This window comes from Fibroporia radiculosa, assembly GCF_000313525.1.
Source record: "Fibroporia radiculosa TFFH 294 genomic supercontigs, scaffold2308, whole genome shotgun sequence".
Classification (NCBI taxonomy): Eukaryota; Fungi; Basidiomycota; class Agaricomycetes; order Polyporales; family Fibroporiaceae; genus Fibroporia; species Fibroporia radiculosa.
In genome coordinates, this window is record NW_012133344.1 from 176 (window position 1) to 20,180 (window position 20,005).

At 54.1% G+C, this 20,005-nt stretch overlaps 7 protein-coding genes across 7 annotated transcripts; 1 reads left to right on the plus strand and 6 right to left on the minus strand.

The window, feature by feature from the left end:
- Positions 1–1,222: 1,222 nt before the first annotated feature.
- FIBRA_03792 (uncharacterized protein) lies at positions 1,223–2,430 on the minus strand (the record flags this gene model as incomplete). The annotated part of the gene is made up of 7 exons (XM_012325619.1): positions 1,223–1,263; positions 1,315–1,404; positions 1,454–1,723; positions 1,787–2,101; positions 2,161–2,199; positions 2,257–2,307; positions 2,367–2,430. The coding sequence occupies 7 exons, from the start codon at positions 2,428–2,430 to the stop codon at positions 1,223–1,225; spliced, it is 870 nt and encodes a 289-aa protein (XP_012181009.1).
- A 548-nt stretch (positions 2,431–2,978) lies between these two features.
- Positions 2,979–4,102, plus strand: FIBRA_03793 (uncharacterized protein; the record flags this gene model as incomplete). Its single annotated transcript, XM_012325620.1, has 5 exons — positions 2,979–3,234; positions 3,283–3,411; positions 3,459–3,601; positions 3,657–3,747; positions 3,804–4,102. The coding sequence occupies 5 exons, from the start codon at positions 2,979–2,981 to the stop codon at positions 4,100–4,102; spliced, it is 918 nt and encodes a 305-aa protein (XP_012181010.1).
- Positions 4,103–4,858: 756 nt separating this feature from the next.
- On the minus strand, positions 4,859–5,910 carry FIBRA_03794 (uncharacterized protein; the record flags this gene model as incomplete). The annotated part of the gene is made up of 5 exons (XM_012325621.1): positions 4,859–5,088; positions 5,149–5,239; positions 5,290–5,426; positions 5,477–5,602; positions 5,655–5,910. The coding sequence occupies 5 exons, from the start codon at positions 5,908–5,910 to the stop codon at positions 4,859–4,861; spliced, it is 840 nt and encodes a 279-aa protein (XP_012181011.1).
- A 1,443-nt stretch (positions 5,911–7,353) lies between these two features.
- On the minus strand, positions 7,354–7,851 carry FIBRA_03795 (uncharacterized protein; the record flags this gene model as incomplete). Its single annotated transcript, XM_012325622.1, has 6 exons — positions 7,354–7,397; positions 7,448–7,465; positions 7,514–7,558; positions 7,609–7,626; positions 7,677–7,721; positions 7,779–7,851. The coding sequence occupies 6 exons, from the start codon at positions 7,849–7,851 to the stop codon at positions 7,354–7,356; spliced, it is 243 nt and encodes an 80-aa protein (XP_012181012.1).
- A 2,129-nt stretch (positions 7,852–9,980) lies between these two features.
- On the minus strand, positions 9,981–10,705 carry FIBRA_03796 (uncharacterized protein; the record flags this gene model as incomplete). The annotated part of the gene is made up of 8 exons (XM_012325623.1): positions 9,981–10,021; positions 10,073–10,102; positions 10,162–10,191; positions 10,250–10,294; positions 10,343–10,387; positions 10,436–10,480; positions 10,531–10,575; positions 10,633–10,705. The coding sequence occupies 8 exons, from the start codon at positions 10,703–10,705 to the stop codon at positions 9,981–9,983; spliced, it is 354 nt and encodes a 117-aa protein (XP_012181013.1).
- Positions 10,706–14,589: 3,884 nt separating this feature from the next.
- On the minus strand, positions 14,590–17,141 carry FIBRA_03797 (uncharacterized protein; the record flags this gene model as incomplete). Its single annotated transcript, XM_012325624.1, has 2 exons — positions 14,590–16,675; positions 16,825–17,141. 2 exons carry the CDS (start codon positions 17,139–17,141, stop codon positions 14,590–14,592), a joined length of 2,403 nt encoding a protein of 800 aa, XP_012181014.1.
- A 391-nt stretch (positions 17,142–17,532) lies between these two features.
- On the minus strand, positions 17,533–18,265 carry FIBRA_03798 (uncharacterized protein; the record flags this gene model as incomplete). Its single annotated transcript, XM_012325625.1, has 2 exons — positions 17,533–17,838; positions 17,915–18,265. 2 exons carry the CDS (start codon positions 18,263–18,265, stop codon positions 17,533–17,535), a joined length of 657 nt encoding a protein of 218 aa, XP_012181015.1.
- Between the last annotated feature and the right edge of the window lie 1,740 nt (positions 18,266–20,005).

The window sequence follows — 20,005 nt, forward strand, 5'->3', positions numbered from 1 at the left end:
TTTCACCACCTGACTTGAAGTTGTATACTGGCTCAAAATTGAATGATATAAATATTGAAATAAATGTGGCTTATAAAACCTTACCTGTGTTTGACTAGAATATCACCCACACAAACTTTGGTTTTTAATTGTATGAATATTGGCAGTTTATCTATTTTAGAAGGAGTATGTTATTTATATTGATCCTGTATGGTTATATCTACCTGAAGTGTTGCAGTACTGACTTTACAATTGAATTATGTGAAGTTAGTGCTACAGCTACCTGGGCACTTTTGTTCCAATTTAGGCAACAGTGTCTGAACTCACCAGTGGCATTATCCAAATTATGTGCCTATTAGCTGGAAATAGTACAATGAGGGAAAATTATCTGACTGTTAGCTCTAAATTATATATAATTAGGCTGGGGGGGTTTTCCTGATGAAGTACTTCTTGATTACTGTGCAGATAGAGCAAAGTCAGCACTCTCAACCTAGGAGAGAAGTTTGAGCCTATAAAGGAGCCCCTCAACGCACCAGTGCGATGACCACGTAGACAATTTGATGGCTCATAAGATACGAGCAGTAAGCCGAAATGCGTACCTGATGCTTTGTACGGCTTGCAGATTGATGTTCCTCGTCCTCGAGATGTGTTTACATGAGGAATGAACATCAGTCTCTTAGTGGGCAAGACAAGATGGGTGGTAGGCGTATGCATATCATCCTGTGCTGTATGAGGATTTTATTTGCCATCCATCTCCGAATTGTATGAGCCAGATATTGCGCCTGCCAATTGCAGGGCAGATCAACGTGAACGTCATCGTGAACAGTGACGGATCTCACGGTAGAGCGGGCCTATCAGCAGTTACCAGCATAGAGTTATCTGAGCAACGCGCATCATTGGCGGGCCTCAGGCTTCACAACAATTTACACACTGCCACAGTCAATTTAGCCACCAAGTTGAGAGGCACCTTTGGGTCTCACATTGCCTGCGACCAGTCCATCGGCGAATTTCGTGCTGGCGCAAGACACACAATCACACCGAATGGGACGACAAAACATTGCATTCATTCAATTGCAACATGACGTAGCACAAGCAGATGGGTATAATACACTGTGATGTCAAGAACAGATGTGATACAGAGTCATTGGGAGAGCCTACGCGACAGGGTGTACAAGGTGACAAGCGCGACGGCAGCCAGAAAGGCACAAGACTCGGCGCAAGACGGGGCGGGGGACGAACGCGCTCAGTTGTACTTGACCTTGATCGCGTCGACGTATGCGTCGCCTGATGTAGCCGGTCAGCGTGCTGAGCCTGTAGGGAGGAAAGATGGCTTACCGCGGCGGCTGTATTTAATCTTGATAGCGTCGGTGTACTCGTCATCGCGGCGGTCGTACTTGACTTTGATCGCATCGGTGTATTCCTCATCTACTGCGCGTCAGAATGAGGAAGAGATAGTACTGGGGAGTGTACGTACCGCGGCGGTCGTACTTGACTTTAATCGCGTCGGAGTACTCCTCGTCACGGCGATCGTACTTGACCTTGATGGCGTCGGTATAGGGCTCATCGCGGCGGTCATACTTGACTTTAACCGCGTCGGAATACTCTTTGTCACGACGGTCGTACTTCACCTTGACAGCGTCCGAATAGTCCTCGTCACGTCGGCTGTACTTGATCTTGATCGCATCGGAATAATCGTCATCGCGGCGGTTATATTTCTCCTTGATCGCGTCAGAGTAATCCTCATCTGATACAGGGAATGTGAGCAGGGCTGCATTCGGTTACATGAGGGGAGGATACCACGACACACCTCGTCTGCTATACTTGATCCTGATTGCGTCGGAGTAGTCCTCGTCGCGACGGTCGTATTTGACCTTGATGGCGTCCGAATAGTCTTCGTCACGGCGGTCGTACTTCACCTTGACAGCGTCCGAATAGTCCTCGTCACGTCGGCTGTACTTGATCTTGATGGCATCGGTGTACTCGTCATCGCGGCGGTCATCTTTAACCTTGATCGCGTCCGAATAGTCCTCGTCACGTCGACTGTACTTGATCTTGATGGCATCGGTGTACTCATCGTCGCGGCGGTCATACTTGACCTTGATCGCATCCGTGTACGCGTCGTCTGTGGCGGAAGACGGGTCAGCAAGGGTGTGCGTAGGGCAGCAGAGGCCGTATGCGCACCGCGTCGGTCGTACTTGACCTTGGCTGTGTCAGCATAGTCTGCACAGGTGCGGTCCGATGAGCGACGGGTATGTAGTATTAGAAAGAGGAGCTCACCTGCGCTACCGACCGCTGGCAAGTCCTTCTCGTATGCGGAGGAGCGGGGGTCTGCGAGGGCGGGGCGGGGGTCAGCGACGGCGCGTAGAGGCGCAGAAGGTACGGCTCACGGGCGGTGGGGATGGCAAGGGCGACGAGAGGCAGGAGAGCAGCGAAGGCAAGAGAGAGACGCATGGTGGGCGAGAGGGATGGAGGGTTGGGATGCTGGGGGAGACAAGGGAGGGTTATATACCGCACAAAGGGCCATGTGTATGCGCAAGTGGCGAGGAAGACGGTGCAGACGGTTTCCAGGAGCGGAGTGGAAGACAGTCATGGTGCACGATGAGAGCCGGAAGAGGCGTGACAAATCGCCAGCCCCGACCCGAACAGCGCGTCGCGTGACGTCACCCGAGGATGAGCCAGTGCCACCGCCAGGTTGCCCTCGCCGCCCCCGACGCCCGGCTGGGATCCCCGAAAGTGGGGCAGAAGACAAGAGTTCCCATCCGCTGTCGTCGTGCATCGTCTTCGGCCGTCGTTTTCGCCAGGCCACGGTGGCGCCGCTCCTTGGGCCTTGGGATCCCCGTTGCTCGCTCGCCCTGGGCCACGCTGACTTCCCAGTATAGGCCACGAATGGCACGCCCTTCAAACGATGCTCGGATACCCAAAGGCGCGTGCCCCGTCTCTGCCGAGTTCTCCCTCATTTCTGCCAGTCCCAGTCCACCCTCGCATCGCACCTGCACAACATGTCCCTGCCGTACTCGCCCATCGCCCAAGGCGACCCGCACGAGTCCTCCGAGAAGCTCCTCGCTCAGCCCGCCGACATCGACGACACCGGCGCATGCCCCCGCCCGCGCCACCGCCCCTCGGTCTGGCGCAGCTCCTGGCTATGGCTACTCCACGCCTTCCTGCTCTTTCTCAACCTTTCCGTCCTCCTCTCACTGGTCTTGCGTTCCAGCTTCCCTGAACGCGTCGACTGGGACGACCTTCTCAACGCTCACTGTACGTCCTTGCACGCGCGCACCCGTCCTTGCTGACCCGCCTCTACAGCTCCTGTGTACCCCGCCGTCGAGTATAATCTCGTCCGCTTCAACGGCACCATCGGCTTCCGCTCGCCCTACGTCGGCATCGGTCCCTCCGTTGATGCTGCCTGGGCAGAGGTCACCGACCACAGCGGCTGTGCGTGGCCGCTCTCGTCGTATCTACACTCGCTAACCTGCCCGCAGCGCTGCCCATCCGCATTCCCGACGACTACCTCTCCCGCATCCGCCTCGACGACTCCCACCGGCCGTCCAACGTCCGCTTCCTCCCCGAGGATGGCGGCGGAAGCATGGGCTCCATAGATCTCTTCCACAACCTCCACTGCGTCGTGCGTTCCTGTTTCCGCCGTGTCCTTGTGCACCGCTGACTCTTCTCGCGCGCAGAACATGTTCCGCAAGTACTCTTACTTGGAGGACTACCCCGAGATCCAGGACATGATGTCCACGCGCCCCCGCTTCTTCCGCGACCACATGGGTGCGTCGCGCTCGCGCCGCCTCGTCCGTTCTCCCCAACGCTGACCACGCACGCAGACCACTGCCTCGAGATGCTCCGCCAGAACCTCATGTGCCATGCCGACATCGCGCTCATCACCTACGACTGGGTCGCCGACTTCCCCAAGCCCTTCCCCGACTTCAGCACCGTGCACCAGTGCCGCGACTTTACAAAGATCCAGGAGTGGGAGCGCGCAAACCGCGTGCGTGTCTCCCTGGAGCGCATCCAGGCCACGAGGAAGGGCGGGCCCGGCGAGCTCTCCGTCGCGGACGTCGACCTCAGTGGCGTGCTCACCATCGGCAGCATGGGCGGGGACGCGCCCAGCCGAACAGACTGAGCTGCGGCGTGCCTGATACAGTAGAGTAGGACCAGACTTTCTCGCCCTCGTGCTGTGTCCCGATTTGAACGCCGTGGGCTAGGCCCGTGGAGAGTCAAGGAAATCGAACACTATCAGAGTGATAGGGGCGAATCGCAGCCTGCGCGAATCCTCCGCCGTTCGAATCCAGTGCCACTTCGACATCGCCACGCGTGAATGCAGCTGACGCGAGCAAGGACGGAGATCTGGCAAGATGCGTTCTATCCGAACAGGCTCCTGCGCGACGGGCATGCTGTGACTTGCGCCGCCGGCGCAGCGAGGGCGAGCCTGAACTTCCTGTGCGCGTTCCCTCGGAGGAACACGCAAAGCAAGTTCAACGACCAGGCTCGCACCCTGGTGACGCACGGTGCCAGTCCTGCCATATTAATGCAGTCCTAACGGTGTCGCGTCGTTGTTCGGATCTGCCTGTCTTCCTCGCTGATAGGCTGGCGCCAGCCCAGCCAATGGCAATCTCATCCATCTTTCGACGCTGATGTCACCCTCCAGGTGCCTGTCAGCTGCTCGAGTGAATTCTGCCTCAAACGATGATATGAGTACAGCCCCCGCTGCACTTGCGCAGAGACGTAATCGAGGACGTCAAGTCTCGCAGGGCTACTGAGATTGGAACGACGCAGTTCATTGGGCTATAGTATTCACTCATCCCGACTAGAGAAGGGTCCCACAGGCCTAGATCTAGGCATGTCCTCGTGCACTATTCGTGCGCGGCCCAATTTTCTCTCATGGCTCCTCCGCGAGATCGACGTTGTCCGCGAGACGCACGACCCGCCTCTCGGGCACATGCACATGGTGGTCGTACGCCCAGCGCAGGACACGGGAAAAGTCGCGGCACACATGGCGCGTGCTAAAGTCCGGGTACTGTGTGCTGTGCCCCGCGACCCAGTCGTACGTGATCAGCCCGGTGTCGGCGTGGCACATCAGCGTCTGGCGCAGCATCTCGATGCAGTGGTCTGCGTGCGCGCATGTGTCAGGTCAGCGAGCGAAGACGAGACGGGCCGCGGGCGACGCACCGACGTGTGTGCGGACGGTGTCCGGGCGGGCGTCGAACATCGGGTCGCGCCCGTCGTAATACTCGCGATAGCTGTACTTGCGCAGCGCGTTCTGTGCGCGCGGCGTCAGCGGAGAGTCAAAGCAGGCGGGGCAGAACGCACGAGGCAGTGCAGCTGGTGGGTGAACTCGAGCGAGCCCATGTAGCCGCCGCCGTCGTCGTCCTGGAAGCGCACGAGGGATGGGTTCGCGGGCTTGCCGATCTTGTTCAACTCGTCCGGGGCGATGCGCAGCGCCCCCGCTGCAGAAATGCATTATTCGGTGGCAGAGGAAGGACTTCAGGGCACGCACGCTTCATGGAGATATACTCCCATGCCGCATCGATGGCGGGGCTTGGTACACCACGGTACTCGGACGGAAAACGGAAGGAGCCGTTGAAGTCGACGGTGTGGTAGGCGACCGCGTCGAGTGCGGGTGCTGGTGGGGCATGGTCAACGGGACCGTCGAGACGGGCAGCGGATGCACGCACAGTATGTAGAGAGGCGCGCCGCGCACTGTGCGTCAGACGGGGAGCGGGTGAGCTGGATGATCGCGGCGAGGGCGACAACAGAGAGCACGGCGGCGGCAGCGAGCCAGGGCCAGGAGCGGTGCCAGGCCGATGAGCGGTGGTGGCCGCACTGGCAGGCGCCGTTGCCGTGGGCGTTCACGCCGGTGGGCTGAGTGAGGAGCGTCTCGGAGGACTCGCGCGGGTCGCCTTGGGCGATGGGCGAGTACGGCGGGGACATGGTGCGCAGGTGCGGTGGCGGATGAGACTGGCCGCAGGTAAAGCTGAACAGAGCAGACTACGACGAGCGTTACGGGATCCGAAGAATGGTCTTGCCTGCATGGCCTAAACTGGCGATGCTCTAGCATTCCACCGTTCGAACGGTCATCGTCACGGTGCTCGGCTGCAGTCCTACCGCGCGCTGGGATCTCAGAGGCGCCACTCAAATGTCTATCAGAGTAGCGCCTCTTCCCACCCGAGGTAAAGACAACTTTCCTAGACGTGGAGTGGGGTTGCCTGGCGGAGTGGACGCGAATGGATGCACGGCGAAAGCGGAGTACCCGTGCGGGGAATTCTCTGCCGATTTGTCTGTTGCCCCACAGTGTCAGTTCCAAGCTCGTAATCAGCCCAGGGCAATTGATCGCTCCTCCTCCTCGGAATGTTGGAGTGATAGTCGGCCTGCTGCTCGGCTCGTCGTGGCGCCCGTGAGGACGAGAATTCTGCCAGGCCTTAGCGGAGCGCACTGGTTTGGTCTCGTTTGTGCGGGGTCAGCTGGAGAGCACTCACCTTGCCCCTGCTATTCAGTGGAGTAGATTCAGCATTACCCTCACGGTGCACCCACATGTTGCCAACCTGCAACTGGAGCGTTCTAATCGGAACCTAGAGAGGATACTGACCACGATGCGCACCTGTCAGTAACTGAGTATGGTATCATACCTTGTACCCTGCAGACGAAAAGGTCCAGACTACATCTCATTCACGATTGATTGCAACGATCCTGGTCTCGAAGTCTAATTAGGTTAGCGCCGGAGTGCAAACGCATGACACTGGTGACATACCAACCGAATAAATCTCAACAATGCCACACAGCGCTGAAAGAGCATCGCCAAATAGTCACTCATACCCATGTACACTCAACAACAATACCATTCCAAACATCAAAAAACACCGCACCATACATCAAAGGACAGGAATCATCGGAGAATATGAGGATAGAATGACTGGCAACGGACATGGTCGTATCAGAGCGGGTAATGAACAATTATCCAAACGAATGACACAAGTCGCATAGCACGCCTCTGCATTATCCAAAAATCCCACCCTCGGCCGCTAATAAATAATGAACATATGAGTTGACACATGAGCAAAGCGCCATAGAACGCACTACATAGGAACTCACCTTTACACCTAAATTCTGCACTTTGCTGGATGAGGAACGCACACCATAATTGCGTCTCAGCCCCTGGAATAGCGCAAATATCATGTAGACGCACCTCAGGGAAAATTAAAGTCTTCCTCAAGACTCGTCGCGATTGCTAGCACTTGATGGTCAGTTCAGTTTGGCACGACGCGCATCACACGCAAACATACTTCAGAGGAACATGAAGTCTTCCTCGGGCACCGTCGCAATTGCTAATGATTTATGATTTATTCAGTCCCGATACAACGCGCATGTGGACATACCTCAGGCTGCAAGGTCTTCTCTCAGCCACTCCTCAGGCTCCATCCCTACAGCTCATAGTTAGCTGTGCTCGGGCAATACAAGCACGCAGACTCACGTTTAGGCTGTGATAACTCTAGAACTCATAGTCAGCTAAGTTCGGGAAATACACACAGAGACATACGTCGGGCTGCAAGGTCTTCTCTCAGCCACTCCTCAGGCTCCATTCCTACAGCTCATACTTAGCTGTGCTCGGGCAATACAAACACGCAGACTCACTTTTAGGCTGTAATAACTCTGGAACTCATAGTTAGCTAAGCTCGGGAATCACACACACAGAGACATACGTCGGGCTGCAAGATCTTCCTTCAGCCACCCCTTAGGCTTTAATTCTAGAATTCATAGTCAGCTAAGCTCGGAAAATACACATACAAGTGGGGAGAACTTACGCGGAGCAGGAACAGCCAGAACGGCGACAGAGACAAGGGGAACGATGACAACAAGCGCAGTGGAGAAACGCATGATCAAACTTGTACGAAGAAAGTAACAACACTAGGGACGAGAGACGTGGAACGTGCAGTGCTGAAGGATGCGTCGGTGTGGATCCTATATAGCTGGAGTCCCAAGAATGATGGCATCGTTCGGTGCAGCAAACCCCCCGCTGAAACTCGTCGGGACAAGGCGCTGTCGAGGGGGACTGGGGTCGACATGAGCGCGCGGACACGATGAACTAGCGATCGTCGCTTACAGCTGCCGGTGTTGTCAACAATGCGCGAGCAATACCATGACATTCAGCCTCAGGCCTTATCTTCGCTTGAAGAAAAAGCTTCAAGACGATAACGCGCATACCTGCTACAATTACGATTGCCGGTTGAATAAACGGCAGTCATCTCCGACACACGCAACTACATGCTGCCGCATGTCAAAAGACATTTGTCGACCATAATGCATCCGCTGCCAAGAACGCTGGCGAGGGCCTGAGCTAGATCTCGTGAATAACAGGACAGACTTGCGGGCTTTCCTATCTTGTCCAGGTCACCTGGGACGATACGCAGCACCCCCGCTGCAGAGACACGTTATTCGGCGGCAGAGGAAGGAGAGCGGAGCACACACGCTTCATGGAGATATACTCCCATGCCGCGTCGATGGCGGAGCTTGGTACAACGCGGTACTCGAACGGGAAATGGAAGGAGCCGTTGAAGTCGACGGTGTGGTAGGTGACCACGTCGAGCGCGGGTGCTGGCGGGGCATGGTCAGCGGGAGCGCTTGAGACGGGCACGGATGGATGCATAATATGTTGAGAGGCGCACCACACACTGGGCTTTAGACGGGCGGTGAGCGAGCTGGAGGATGGCGGTGGTCACGAGCCAGGGCCAGGAGCGGTGGCGGCCGCACTGGCAGGCGCCATTGCCGTCAACGTTTACGTCGGTGGGCTGGGCGAGGAGCGTCTCGGAGGACTCGCAGCATTCGACCATCCGAACGGTCATCGTCACAGCATCCGGTTGCAGTCCTACCGCGGGCAGGAATCTCAGAGGGGCCACTCAAATGTCTGTCAAAGTAGCGTCCCCTTCCCACCCAAAGCAAAGACGACCTTCCCAGACGTGGAGTGTGGTCGCCTGGCACAGTGGATGTGAATGGGTGAACGGCGAAAGCGGAGTGCCCACGGAGGGAAATCTCGGCCGCCACAGCGTCAGATCCCAGCCGGAGATTGGCCCAGCGCAAGCGATCGCCAAGCCTACTCCGGAATGTTAGAGTGGCAATCGGCCTGCTGTGGCGCTCGTGAGGAGGCTTCGGCGGAGTACACTGGCTGGGTCTCGCTTATGCCGGGTCAGCTGGGGAGCACTCACCTTGCCCCTGCCATCCAGTGGAGTAGATCCAGCATTGCCCTCACGCCGCACCTCCACGCAGTCAGCCTGCAATTGGAACATGTGTATCGGAACCTAAGGGAGCACACTGACCACGATGCGCACCTGTCAGTCACTGAGTATGGTATCATACCTTGTACCCTGTGAAGGACAAATTCCAGGCCACATCTCTTTCACGGTTGATTGCAATGATCCTGGTCTCGAGGTCCAATCAAGTCAGCGCCGGAGTGCAAACGCGTGACACTGGTGACATACCAACCGAATAAATCTCAAAAATGCCACACAGCGCTGAAAGAGCATCGCCAAATAGTCACTCATACCCATGTACACTCAACAACAATACCATTCCAAACATCAAAAAACACCGCACCATACATCAAAGGACAGGAATTATCGGAGAATATGAGGATAGAATAACTGGCAACGGACATAGTCGTATCAGAGCGGGCAATGAACAATTATCCAAACGAATGACACAAGTCGCGTAGCACGCCTCTGCATTATCTGAAAACCCCTCCCTCGGCCGTTTATAAATAATGAACCTATGGGTTGACACATGAGCAAAGCGCCATAGAAAGCACTACATAGGAACTCACCTTTACACCTAAATTCTGCACTTTGCTGGATGAGGAACGCACATCATCATTGAGTCTTAGCTCCTGGGGTGGCGAATATCATGCAGACGCACCTCAGGGAATCCTTAAGTCTTCCTCAAGCTTCGTCGCGATTGCTACCGCTTTATGGTTAGTTCAGTTTGGCATGCCGTGCATCACACGCGAACATACTTCAGAGGAACGTGAAGTCTTCCTTGGGCTCCGTTGCGATTTCTAATGATTCATGGTTAATTCAGTCCGGGTACACTGCGCGTGCAGACGTACCTCGGATGGCGAGTGGGTCCAAGGGCTCCGCTAACAATTCACCAATTCACGGTTATTTAAGTCCTGGTCAAACATGAATGCACACGCACCTCGGATGGCGAGTGGGTCCAAGGGCTCCGCTAACAATTCATCATCCGTGATTACTTTGATGCTGATATAATGTGCATGTAGACATACCTCGAACTTCAGGGTATTCCTTCAGCCAACCCTCAGGCTCCAACTCTAGAACTCATAGTCAGCTAAGCCCGAGAAACACACACAGAGACGCACTTCGGGCCGCAAGGTCTTCCTTCAGCCAACCCTCAGGCTCCAACTCTAGAATTCATAGTCAGCTAAGCCCGAGAAACACACACAGAGACGCACTTCGGGCCGCAAGGTCTTCCTTCAGCCAACCCTCAGGTTGTAACTCTAGAACTCATAGTCAGCTAAGCTCGAGAAACAAACACGCAGAGACGCACTTCGGGCCGCAAGGTCTTCCTTCAGCCACCCCTCAGTCTTTAACTCTAAAAATCATAGTCAGCTAAGCTCGGAAAATACACATACAAGTGGGGAGAACTTACGCGGAGCAGGAACAGCCAGAACAGCGACAGAGACAAGGGGAACTATGAGAGCAAGTGCAGTGGAGAAACGCATGATCAAACTTGTACGAAGAAAGTAACAACACGAGGGACGAGAGATGTGGGACGTGCAGTGCTGAAGAGTGCGCCGGGGTGGGTCCTATATAGCTGGAGTCCCAAACATGACGGCATCGTTCGGAGCAGCAAACCCCCCACTGATACTCGTTTGGACAAGATGTTGTCGAGGAAGACTGGAGTCGACATATTCATAAGTGCGCGGACACAATGAACTAGCGGTCGTCGCTTACAACCGCCGGTGTTTTCGATCGTGTACGAGCAATACCATGACCTTCAGCCTCAGGCCTTATCTTTGCTCAAAGATAAAGCTTCAAGACGATAACGCACATACCTGCTAAGTACAATTACGACTGCTGGCTGAATAAACGGCAGTCACCTCCGACACACTCAACTCTACTCAACTGCATACTGCTGTATGTCAAAAGACTTTTGTCGATCATAATGCATGCGCTACCAAGAACGCTGGCAAGGGCCGGAGTCAGATCTCGTGAATAGCAGTATGTATGGCGACTTGATGGTGATAAGATTTGAGATGGCATATATTTCTAGTGACACCGTATTAGAATGTAGAGAGGTTTAACCGGAACAGATTGAAACTGAATGATACAACATGTTGTGTTGTTTCGATCGGCTGAAGTTCTCGGCATCAGATGCACACATCTCGTGAAAATATCAAGAAAACACCTTGACGATTTCGCCGGGCCCACTTTCTGTTGCGTCGAGTTTTGCCAGTGTGAAGTAAGGAGGCACGTACATGTGGTTCCGTTAGACTGTTACTTACTCTGCGCTATGTTCTTATGATATGGATTTTTGGAGTTGTTATAATATCCATCAAGCGCATCGAGATTATCCAGAGGGTTCAACTTGTTGCGCAGTCGCTCTCCACAGTTGGATCGTCGAGTATAGTGCTAGCGGGAGCCATGAAAAATGATGCTTTGAAACTTGAAGTACTACGCATCCGCGGAACGTCATCCATTTTCGGACGACGCACTCAAGGAAGTCGAGGTTTGACTGCTGGGTTCGCCTAGCTGTCAATTACGTTTAGTCATTGTATTTACGAGCGCACTATGTATCTCAAGGTGCGCACTCAACATTGAGTCGATCGTCCAACAACATGTACTGTCGCCGGCGGACGAGAATATACACTATCGTTCTTCATGCCTGACAGTGAGGAAGGATAACAGCTGCATCCTCCCACCCGCTCAAGCCTCAAGCCTCAAGCCTCAAGCCTTCGGGCCCCGAGGCTCAAGTTTCCTGCTAGCCTAGGCACTTCTGTTTGATTGAGGGAGACGCGAGACACGTCGCATGATAGGCGAGCCGCTTTTGTTGGATGCCTTCGATATTCAAGCATGATGGCATTGATGGCACAATAGTAACCGCCCTTGCTGCGTGCAACGACGAGTCAGAACGACTGATCTCTAAAATAGTTGGAGATAGCTGATGCCATCGAGTTTATTGCGACCGCAGAAGGAACTGGCGCGTCACAAGAAGCCAGTCGATGTGAACCCAGAGTCCAGACGAATATCTCGAGGATCGACCGAAGCTCACGCGCTCACAGGTGGGAAACAGAACGGAGAATGCCGGACTGCTCTGGCAATGGTTCACGCCACCACGGCATGCCCTACTTGTGCTACTATTACGGTCAAAGTATTTCTACCCTCTGGAATATTCTGATGCCACTCTTGAGTTGACTGTCATGCAAGGCTCAAATGCTCCCTCGTTGCTGGTCCTCAACATCAAATTCATGATATGACATTACGGAGGTCTGACGTCCGGATTCTCAGTCAAAAGAAGGATGTCCATGTAGCCTACAATACCTGCGCACCAAGTACAAAACGCAGCTGAGACATAGACTGTCCTCGGCTGCATTCTGTACTGAAGCGCGCCGCGTTTGCAAGCCGACCAGACCTACGTCTTTTGAGTTGGGAGCTACGGCATGAGTCAGTGGGGAGAATAGAATGTTAGTCATTGAACTTCTCTGCAAGATATTGAAGGACTCCGGAGAAGGTGTTTTCCTCTTACTCTCACTGTATATTTTGGTGGAATTGGAGAAGGCTGACGCAGGACTCTAGTTATCTCCATCATTCTAGGCGCATCGCTGTACGCCAAGCATAGTAAGAAGGAACATGTCTCTTTGCCGAGATATAAGGGAAGGCTCGTTTCCATGCGAAGTGGTGAGGAAGAGGGACGGTTGAGATGGATCGAGTGTCTCGCTGCTGGTTCAAATACCTCACTCAAGTTGCACAGCCAGACGCTCGCGCTTCGCGCATGGGGCTACTCTGAGTCAGACACGGTAACGCGTCGCCAATGGTTAGGTCTGAACATGACACCGGAGTCATACTTTGATCTTCAGCCACACGGTACCGACCGCGGCTGCTGCGCCATCGTAGTCAACTGTCGCTATACCCTGACTCGCTGGTTGCACTATCGTCGTCTGGACTTTAATTTCGTACGTTATTCGGGGCAAGTTCCATGCTGCAAAGGTTCCACGCCATTGAACTCGGGAATCCAAGACAGTCCCGAGACTTGTCGCGCATATCGCCGGGGACGAACGCCCTATTGGACCCTCAGCCTGAAGCGATTAGTTTTGGTTGGTGGGTTTATTCACATCATCTATAAAGTTCAGTTCAACGCTACAAAAGTGACAAAATGACAATGTTGTAAATGTGCGTCCCTTCGCGTCAATATATGCGTTTCGCCATTTGGCGGCTCTAGCTCGTTTGTTCTTTTGCGTAGTTCCCTACGATACTTCCCAGGCCGCAGTCCATCGATCGCGAACTGGATATGCGGGCGGGACTACTTGGCGGGACTGCGATTTCGAGTCAGTGTTCAGCGCTATTTTGGCCACGTGGGCGAACTTCTATGATCAAACAATCAAACGACTAGTACTGCTGCAGCAAATTTGAAGGTACCCTAAACCCTCGCTTGAGATATACCCGCTGCCCTACAGTGGTCAGACTCTGGGTTACCACCCACTAGTCGCGACCGCATCGCATTCTGTTTTTCTCTTGTCAGGCGCAAAATTCGAAGCGGGAGAGCATGCAATGAGGACAAGGTCATATTTTTGCACCTACTGGCTACGTGCTTATATCCACACGAATGCACAAGCATGACCACGGTAGAGGAGTCATATGGACTGGGCATCGCTAAGACTTTGAACAAACCCATATTGTCGGACGAAGCTTGGAAGTCCGCTCCACTTTCAGGCGATTGCTCCCCCTGGTATATTTCATTTTGATATGAGCAGTCGGATGTCTGCTGTCATGCTGCTCTTCTCAACCTCCTGGTGTTTCTCAGAAGCATGCCCCCGCGTCTTGCGTGGCTAGATCTAGATACAGGCGCTCTCTGACTCATAATGAAGCAACAGTCTCCTCGACGAGGTCTGGGTCTATCTGACAAGTATGGTTACGCGTCTCTCACCTCCACGGGAGCATGTCCATAAGACGACATGAAGTTTTGATAATAGGTACATTCACGCGCATGTCCCAGAGGAACTCTACTCTTTTCTCTTTGTGCCCTTTGGAATCGCAGGATACATCCATGCCGTGACGCATCCGCATCCTGAAGGTATGACTTCCATGGGAGCAATGGCTGAGCGGCTAGTGCAGATGATACGTATGACTTCCTCCCACCGTCACGCCAGCTCTCACTAGTCGCGCGTCTCGTCCCGACAAGCACCACCTACTTGAGCATCTTTAATTACTACACAGAGCCCTACTCAAAATGTATCCCCCAGCCCATTCTCTCCTGCTGATCCTTGTTCAATCCCTCGCACTCATATTGATTGCCTCAGTCATCATTTGGCATCCATGCCCATAACCTATCATTTCCAGGCCACATATACGCACTGTGAGAACATTGACTACATGCTACATTTCGAATCTACTCCATAAGGAGCCCTTTCGCCGCCTGTATAAACAACTGTACCTTCCGCGGATCCTTTCCTCGCCCATCCTCTGCTTCGACACCGCCACTTACGTCCACAGCCCACGGACGCACTGTCTCTACAATCTCCCTCACATTCTCAGGTGTAAGTCCGCCTGCTAGAATGATGGGCATCGCCGCATCGAGGGATACGCTCTTCTCATCGAGTGCCAAACCTGCCCCAACTTCTCCTCTCAGCACTATCCTCCTAGCGAGCTCCAAGTCAACCCTGACGCCTGTCCCACCACTTAAGCCATTCGCCTCTCCAGGGCGCACCGCATCGAGTAGGACGAACTCGTTCAACCCAGGACGCGTCAACTCTTGCAAGCCTTCTTCGCCTTCGCCAGACACGTGGAACACGCGCACGACAGGCACAGGGATATGCTGCGCCCACTCTGCCGGCTCTCGCCCGTGCAGCTGGACCATGTCAAGCTGGGCCACCTCCACGGCTTGTGTGATCGTGGCAAGCGGCTGATCCTGGAACACGCCAACGAGCAGCGGGCGGCCAGGAGAATCGGCATCGCGCAGAGACTCCCTGACGCGACGTGCGTGCGCAGAAAACCACGGCAAGCGCGTAGTCGTTCGCGTATCGACGTCAGGGGCGGGGAGAAGATCCTCGCGCACGGGCCGCGCGAAACGCGACGCATGCACAGCGACGGAAATTTTTTGTGCTTGTGCAAGGGACACATACCGCTTACTACTTGGTACGAACATGATCCCGAGCATGTCTGCACCTGATTCCATCGCGTGGAGAGCTTCCTCTTCAGTGCGGATCCCGCAAATCTTCACTAATGGAGGCGGGGGTCCGTCCATGGTTTCCGAGTTTGATTCTTCCGTGGGCCAATCCAAGAGTTGTCGGATGAATGTATGCGTATCGGGTGCGCGCATGAGTGCCTCTCCGACGAGCACCGCGCGGACACCCTGACGGACGTACATCCTCACGTCCTCCGGTCCCGATATTCCACTTAACGCACAGAGCACGATTCCTCGTTCGCGTACACCCTCAACTTCCGCGAGCCGACTTGTGGTGCCCATGTCTACGTTAAAATCGTGCAAATTGCGGTTGTTGACGCCCACGACCCGTGCACCGAGGTCAAGCGCAATCTTCATCTCGCGAGCGTTGTTCACCTCTACTAAAGGCTCCATTCCAAGTGAGCAAGAGTACGCATACAGTGCGCGCAGCCGGTCCTCAGGCAGCATGGCAACAATGAGGAGCACGGTGTCCGCACCGTTCAGCCGCGCCTCCGCAATCTGGTACTCGTCGAAAATGAAATCCTTTCTGAGGATTGCCGGCCGTCGCTGCAGCCCGTCTACCGCCGCCCGCGCGGCACGCATGTCCCCAAGTCCGCCTTTGAACCAGTGAGGTTCAGTCAGTACTGATATGACAGACGCTCCTGCGAGAGCATACGCGCGCGCCTGTCGCGCGGCATTGGTGTCCAGAGCGATTGCACCTTTGCTAGGGGATGCTCGCTTGATCTCGGCCATCAGGGCAGGCCGTGGGCCATCGGTAAGCGCGGCAAGGAATGAGATAGGAGGTGGAGAAAGGGAGAGAGCGAGGGCAGTCTGCAAGTCTGCAGGCTTCGTTCCCGGTGTCGCCTTTGCAGTTTCGACGTCGCGCATGCGTTGTGAATATATCTTCTCAAGGATCGTCGGGACCTGTGAAGAGCTTGGACCTGCATGTGCATTTCCGTTCTCCGCCGATTGTTCCTCTTTTCCAACGCCAAATTGTTCGTTCGTCTCATAGTCCCAGCGCCCGCCTCGGAGTTTCAAGAAATTCGCGAGCAGAGTATCTCCCTGTTCGCTGAGAATGCTCTCAGGGTGATACTGCACTGCTTCTATTGTAAATGTCCTGTGCCGGACAGCCATGATCACGCCGCTTTCTTCTGTAGTTGCCGACACGGCGAGGCACGGGGGAAGCGACGTGGTTGCAGCGCTCAGTGAGTGATATCGAGTGCACGGGAACGACGACGGGAGGCCATGAAAGAGGCCACGAGAATCATGTCGTATCCGGGATGTCTTGCCGTGCATAATTTCACCGGCGTATCTAAAGATCCGCACAATTGTCAGTACATGTCATTCAAATTGCGGGGCGCTGGCGGCTATGTTTATAAGACTGGGTAGAACGCCGATGGCCTGCCCGCGAAAGCGCCGTCGGAAAGACATGGCGCGGAACGACAGGAATGCAGCACTCACCCAATCTGCCCGCCAAAAGCGTCTACAAGACATTCGAGGCCCATGCATACACCGAGAATGGGCACTTTTCCGGCGAAATACTTGATTGCGTCGCGCGAGATGCCTGAATCGGTCGTGGGGTGTCCAGGTCCGGGGGAAATGATGAGCGAGTTTATTTGCAGGCTGGGAAAGGCATCCGGAGAGATGGCATCGTTTCGAATGACAGTAACATCTGCACCCAGCAGGCAGAGCGACTGATAAAGATTCCAGGTAAACGAGTCAAAGTTGTCGATGAGTAGAACGTCAAGCGGACGGGCAAGCTCGAGAGGAAGGGCCATTAGTGAGTGAGGCTGATATACAGGAATGTGATGATTTTATATGCGAGACGACGGGCGAGGCGCGAGCAGGCGTAGCTGAGGTTGTCGGTAAGGACTGGGAGGCCGAATCGAGCTGAGCCAAGGAAGGACCGCCAACTTTGACTCAACTCAATTGGCTGAGATCGCAAAGCACGCAACGGGTCACGTGCAGCCTATTCCTTGCTCTGCCCCTAACCCGAGATGAGGTGCCCATTCTTCCCGGCTCCTGTCACTGTTAAAGTCTTGTTTGCATCACCGCTACGGGCTGGTGCATCGCCTGAAACGCAAAGTAGGTTTATCATATAGATTGAACTCCAAAATAAGAGACAACTACACAGTGTTCATACTTGTTATCTACTGGCAAACACGACAACTACAAGTCTTTGCGAGGAGCTTGGTCCGTCCCACTTTCGTAGCGTCTAACGCCCTCTTTATTTTCCTCACGCCCATCGCCCTTGAATGACTCTACGTCCTCGTTGTTCATCCATTCCGAGACGTGATCGGCTTGCCACTTCTTGAATGTAAAGCCAGGCCCCGTATGGGAGTAGTCCTTGTCATTTGCTTGGTCCTTGTGGTACTTGACCTGTGGGAAATCCGAATGGGCAGTGGAAGGATCAAGCGAGAGGGAGACCAGCGCATTGATGGTGGCGGACTTTACCCCGCCAGGGAAAGTCCATGTCTGCGTGTACGTATATATGCGCAGATGCAAACAGCGTCAGATGGACACTTTCAAAGCCATGTGATTCTTCACGCACCTGTTCGTTCTTGAACTGAATCAAGAGTGGCTCGTTCTTGACAACCTCGTAGCCCTCGTTCTTGCTCTCCTTGAAGAGTTTTGGAAGAGCAAACCACTGGCCAGCCATCTTGTAACGGTCGTCGGCGTACACAAACTGATCGTCGTAGACACAGTCCGGGGTGTAGCGCATGACGCGCTCGCGGGTTGGCTTGCACGAATACAAAGCGATAATATCGTCAAGCAAACGCTGGCGTGGAGGGGGCAGCTGGAGAGAGGCACTTGGGTTGGGGTGGTAGTCATCGGTGGACGATGTCTGGCGGACTTCGAAGTGCTCTCCGGGGAGCGAGGAGTCGTTGGAGAGAGAGGACATGGCGCGGTGAGAGAGATGGGCAGATGCGATAAGGAGTATAGGTGAAGTTTGATGACCGCCGTCGCTCTTTTATGAAGTCGACGAGGCGATGATGTCACTGGCAGCGAGCGGAGAGATGTGCTCGCTCGCGATCGCCCCTACGGTCGTCGGATCGTGGCACACGTGCAGCTTGTGACGGCCATATTTGGCCCTACGTCTCAAGAGGGCCATCTCAGCAAACAAATCAAACTGAAGGAGATATACCAGCATACCTATCTTCCTCCAATCAGCTATCATCACCTGTGACACGAACACTGGGTATCAGCAATTGCCGCTCTGTATATTTCCACGAACATCAGACTCATTGAAATCTCTCTGTGGACCGAGGATGTCTGCCCCAATGTGGATACTTACACTTTCTTCATTATAACGACAAACACTGTGTGCCACGGAAGAGACCACGTACGAAGGTGTGATGCGGTCTGGGAGTAATGAAAGAATACTTTGTATTGGGATAAGCAGCGATTGAAGATGTCAGTACAATCACTATGCCGCTAACACTGCCAATATCACCAGACATCAACCAACGCCAAGCGGGACCACTGCGTAGTAAGCCACCTCCCGAGTCTGCTTACTGAAACAGTACGCTGACAATCTGGCCATGCCGGGCGAGGCCATCTTGCACTGCTGAGTCGCGCAGGGGGCGGCTAGGCTGCCCAAGAACAAAGGGATAGAACAGAAATAAAAACAGCATCATTGACAAAAACATAAGTGTAGACGCCATAGCTAGCCCCTACAGGGACTCTCGAGTGTCTGGATCCGATGTACATGTCTGGCGCCGGCGAAAGCCCGATTAAAGTCAAAGTTCGACCAGAAGTCGACACCAGCGCAACGGTACTGGCATTGCTGCCGGGCACGACGACGAGCGATGGTTGCGTGCAGTAGGATCACAAGCAAAAACACGTAGTCCACATGCGCACTTACCACGGGTCGCGGAGAAGCTCCTTCGCAGACTGTCCATCCTCGGAACCCTTTGCAGCATCTTCCGCAAAACATAAAGAAACCGGCCTTGTTGTCGCCTTCCAGGTTATCCTCTAATCCTTCCAGCAACATCGTGGGCGCCTCATTCTTCAAATTGTCTGCAACGCTGGTCAGAACATGGCGAGACGACGAGGAACAGCACTAACAGTTCTCATCAAAACATGCAGACATGACTGGACTACGTCGTAAAAGCTTTCCAATAACTTAGGAACCTGAACGAAAGATGTTACCCAGGCGCACGAGGTAGGATGCATGTGGTTTGTACCAGGCAAAATTCTCTTCGAGTTTCACGGAGGGGTCGATGAGGCTGAAGCCTGTCGTGGGGATTTGTCTCGGAGAGGAAGGCGAGCGGCGGAGTTGCCTATATGACCATCGAAGCCTTGAATACAAAGTAATCATAAAGTTATGTGTGCAGAAAACGAGGCATGAAGGAGATAGAGACGTCGGACGACTTTGAGGGCTTGAGCGACTGACGTACCGATCAACTCCGTCTGTGGCTGCTCAGGTTCGTGCAATACAGACTTCCGGAATGCATTACCTTCGAACAGGGTCGAGACATTACCAAAGTGAGAATTGAACCAACACTCACAGACGGCACGTGATGGGAAGAGATTTTGGACGGTATATAAGCTATAGGTAGTAGTTCTACAGATGGGTCAAGCGCACATTGCATCTAAAGTCCATTACGAGCAGATTATCGGATTAGTATACTACTCCACT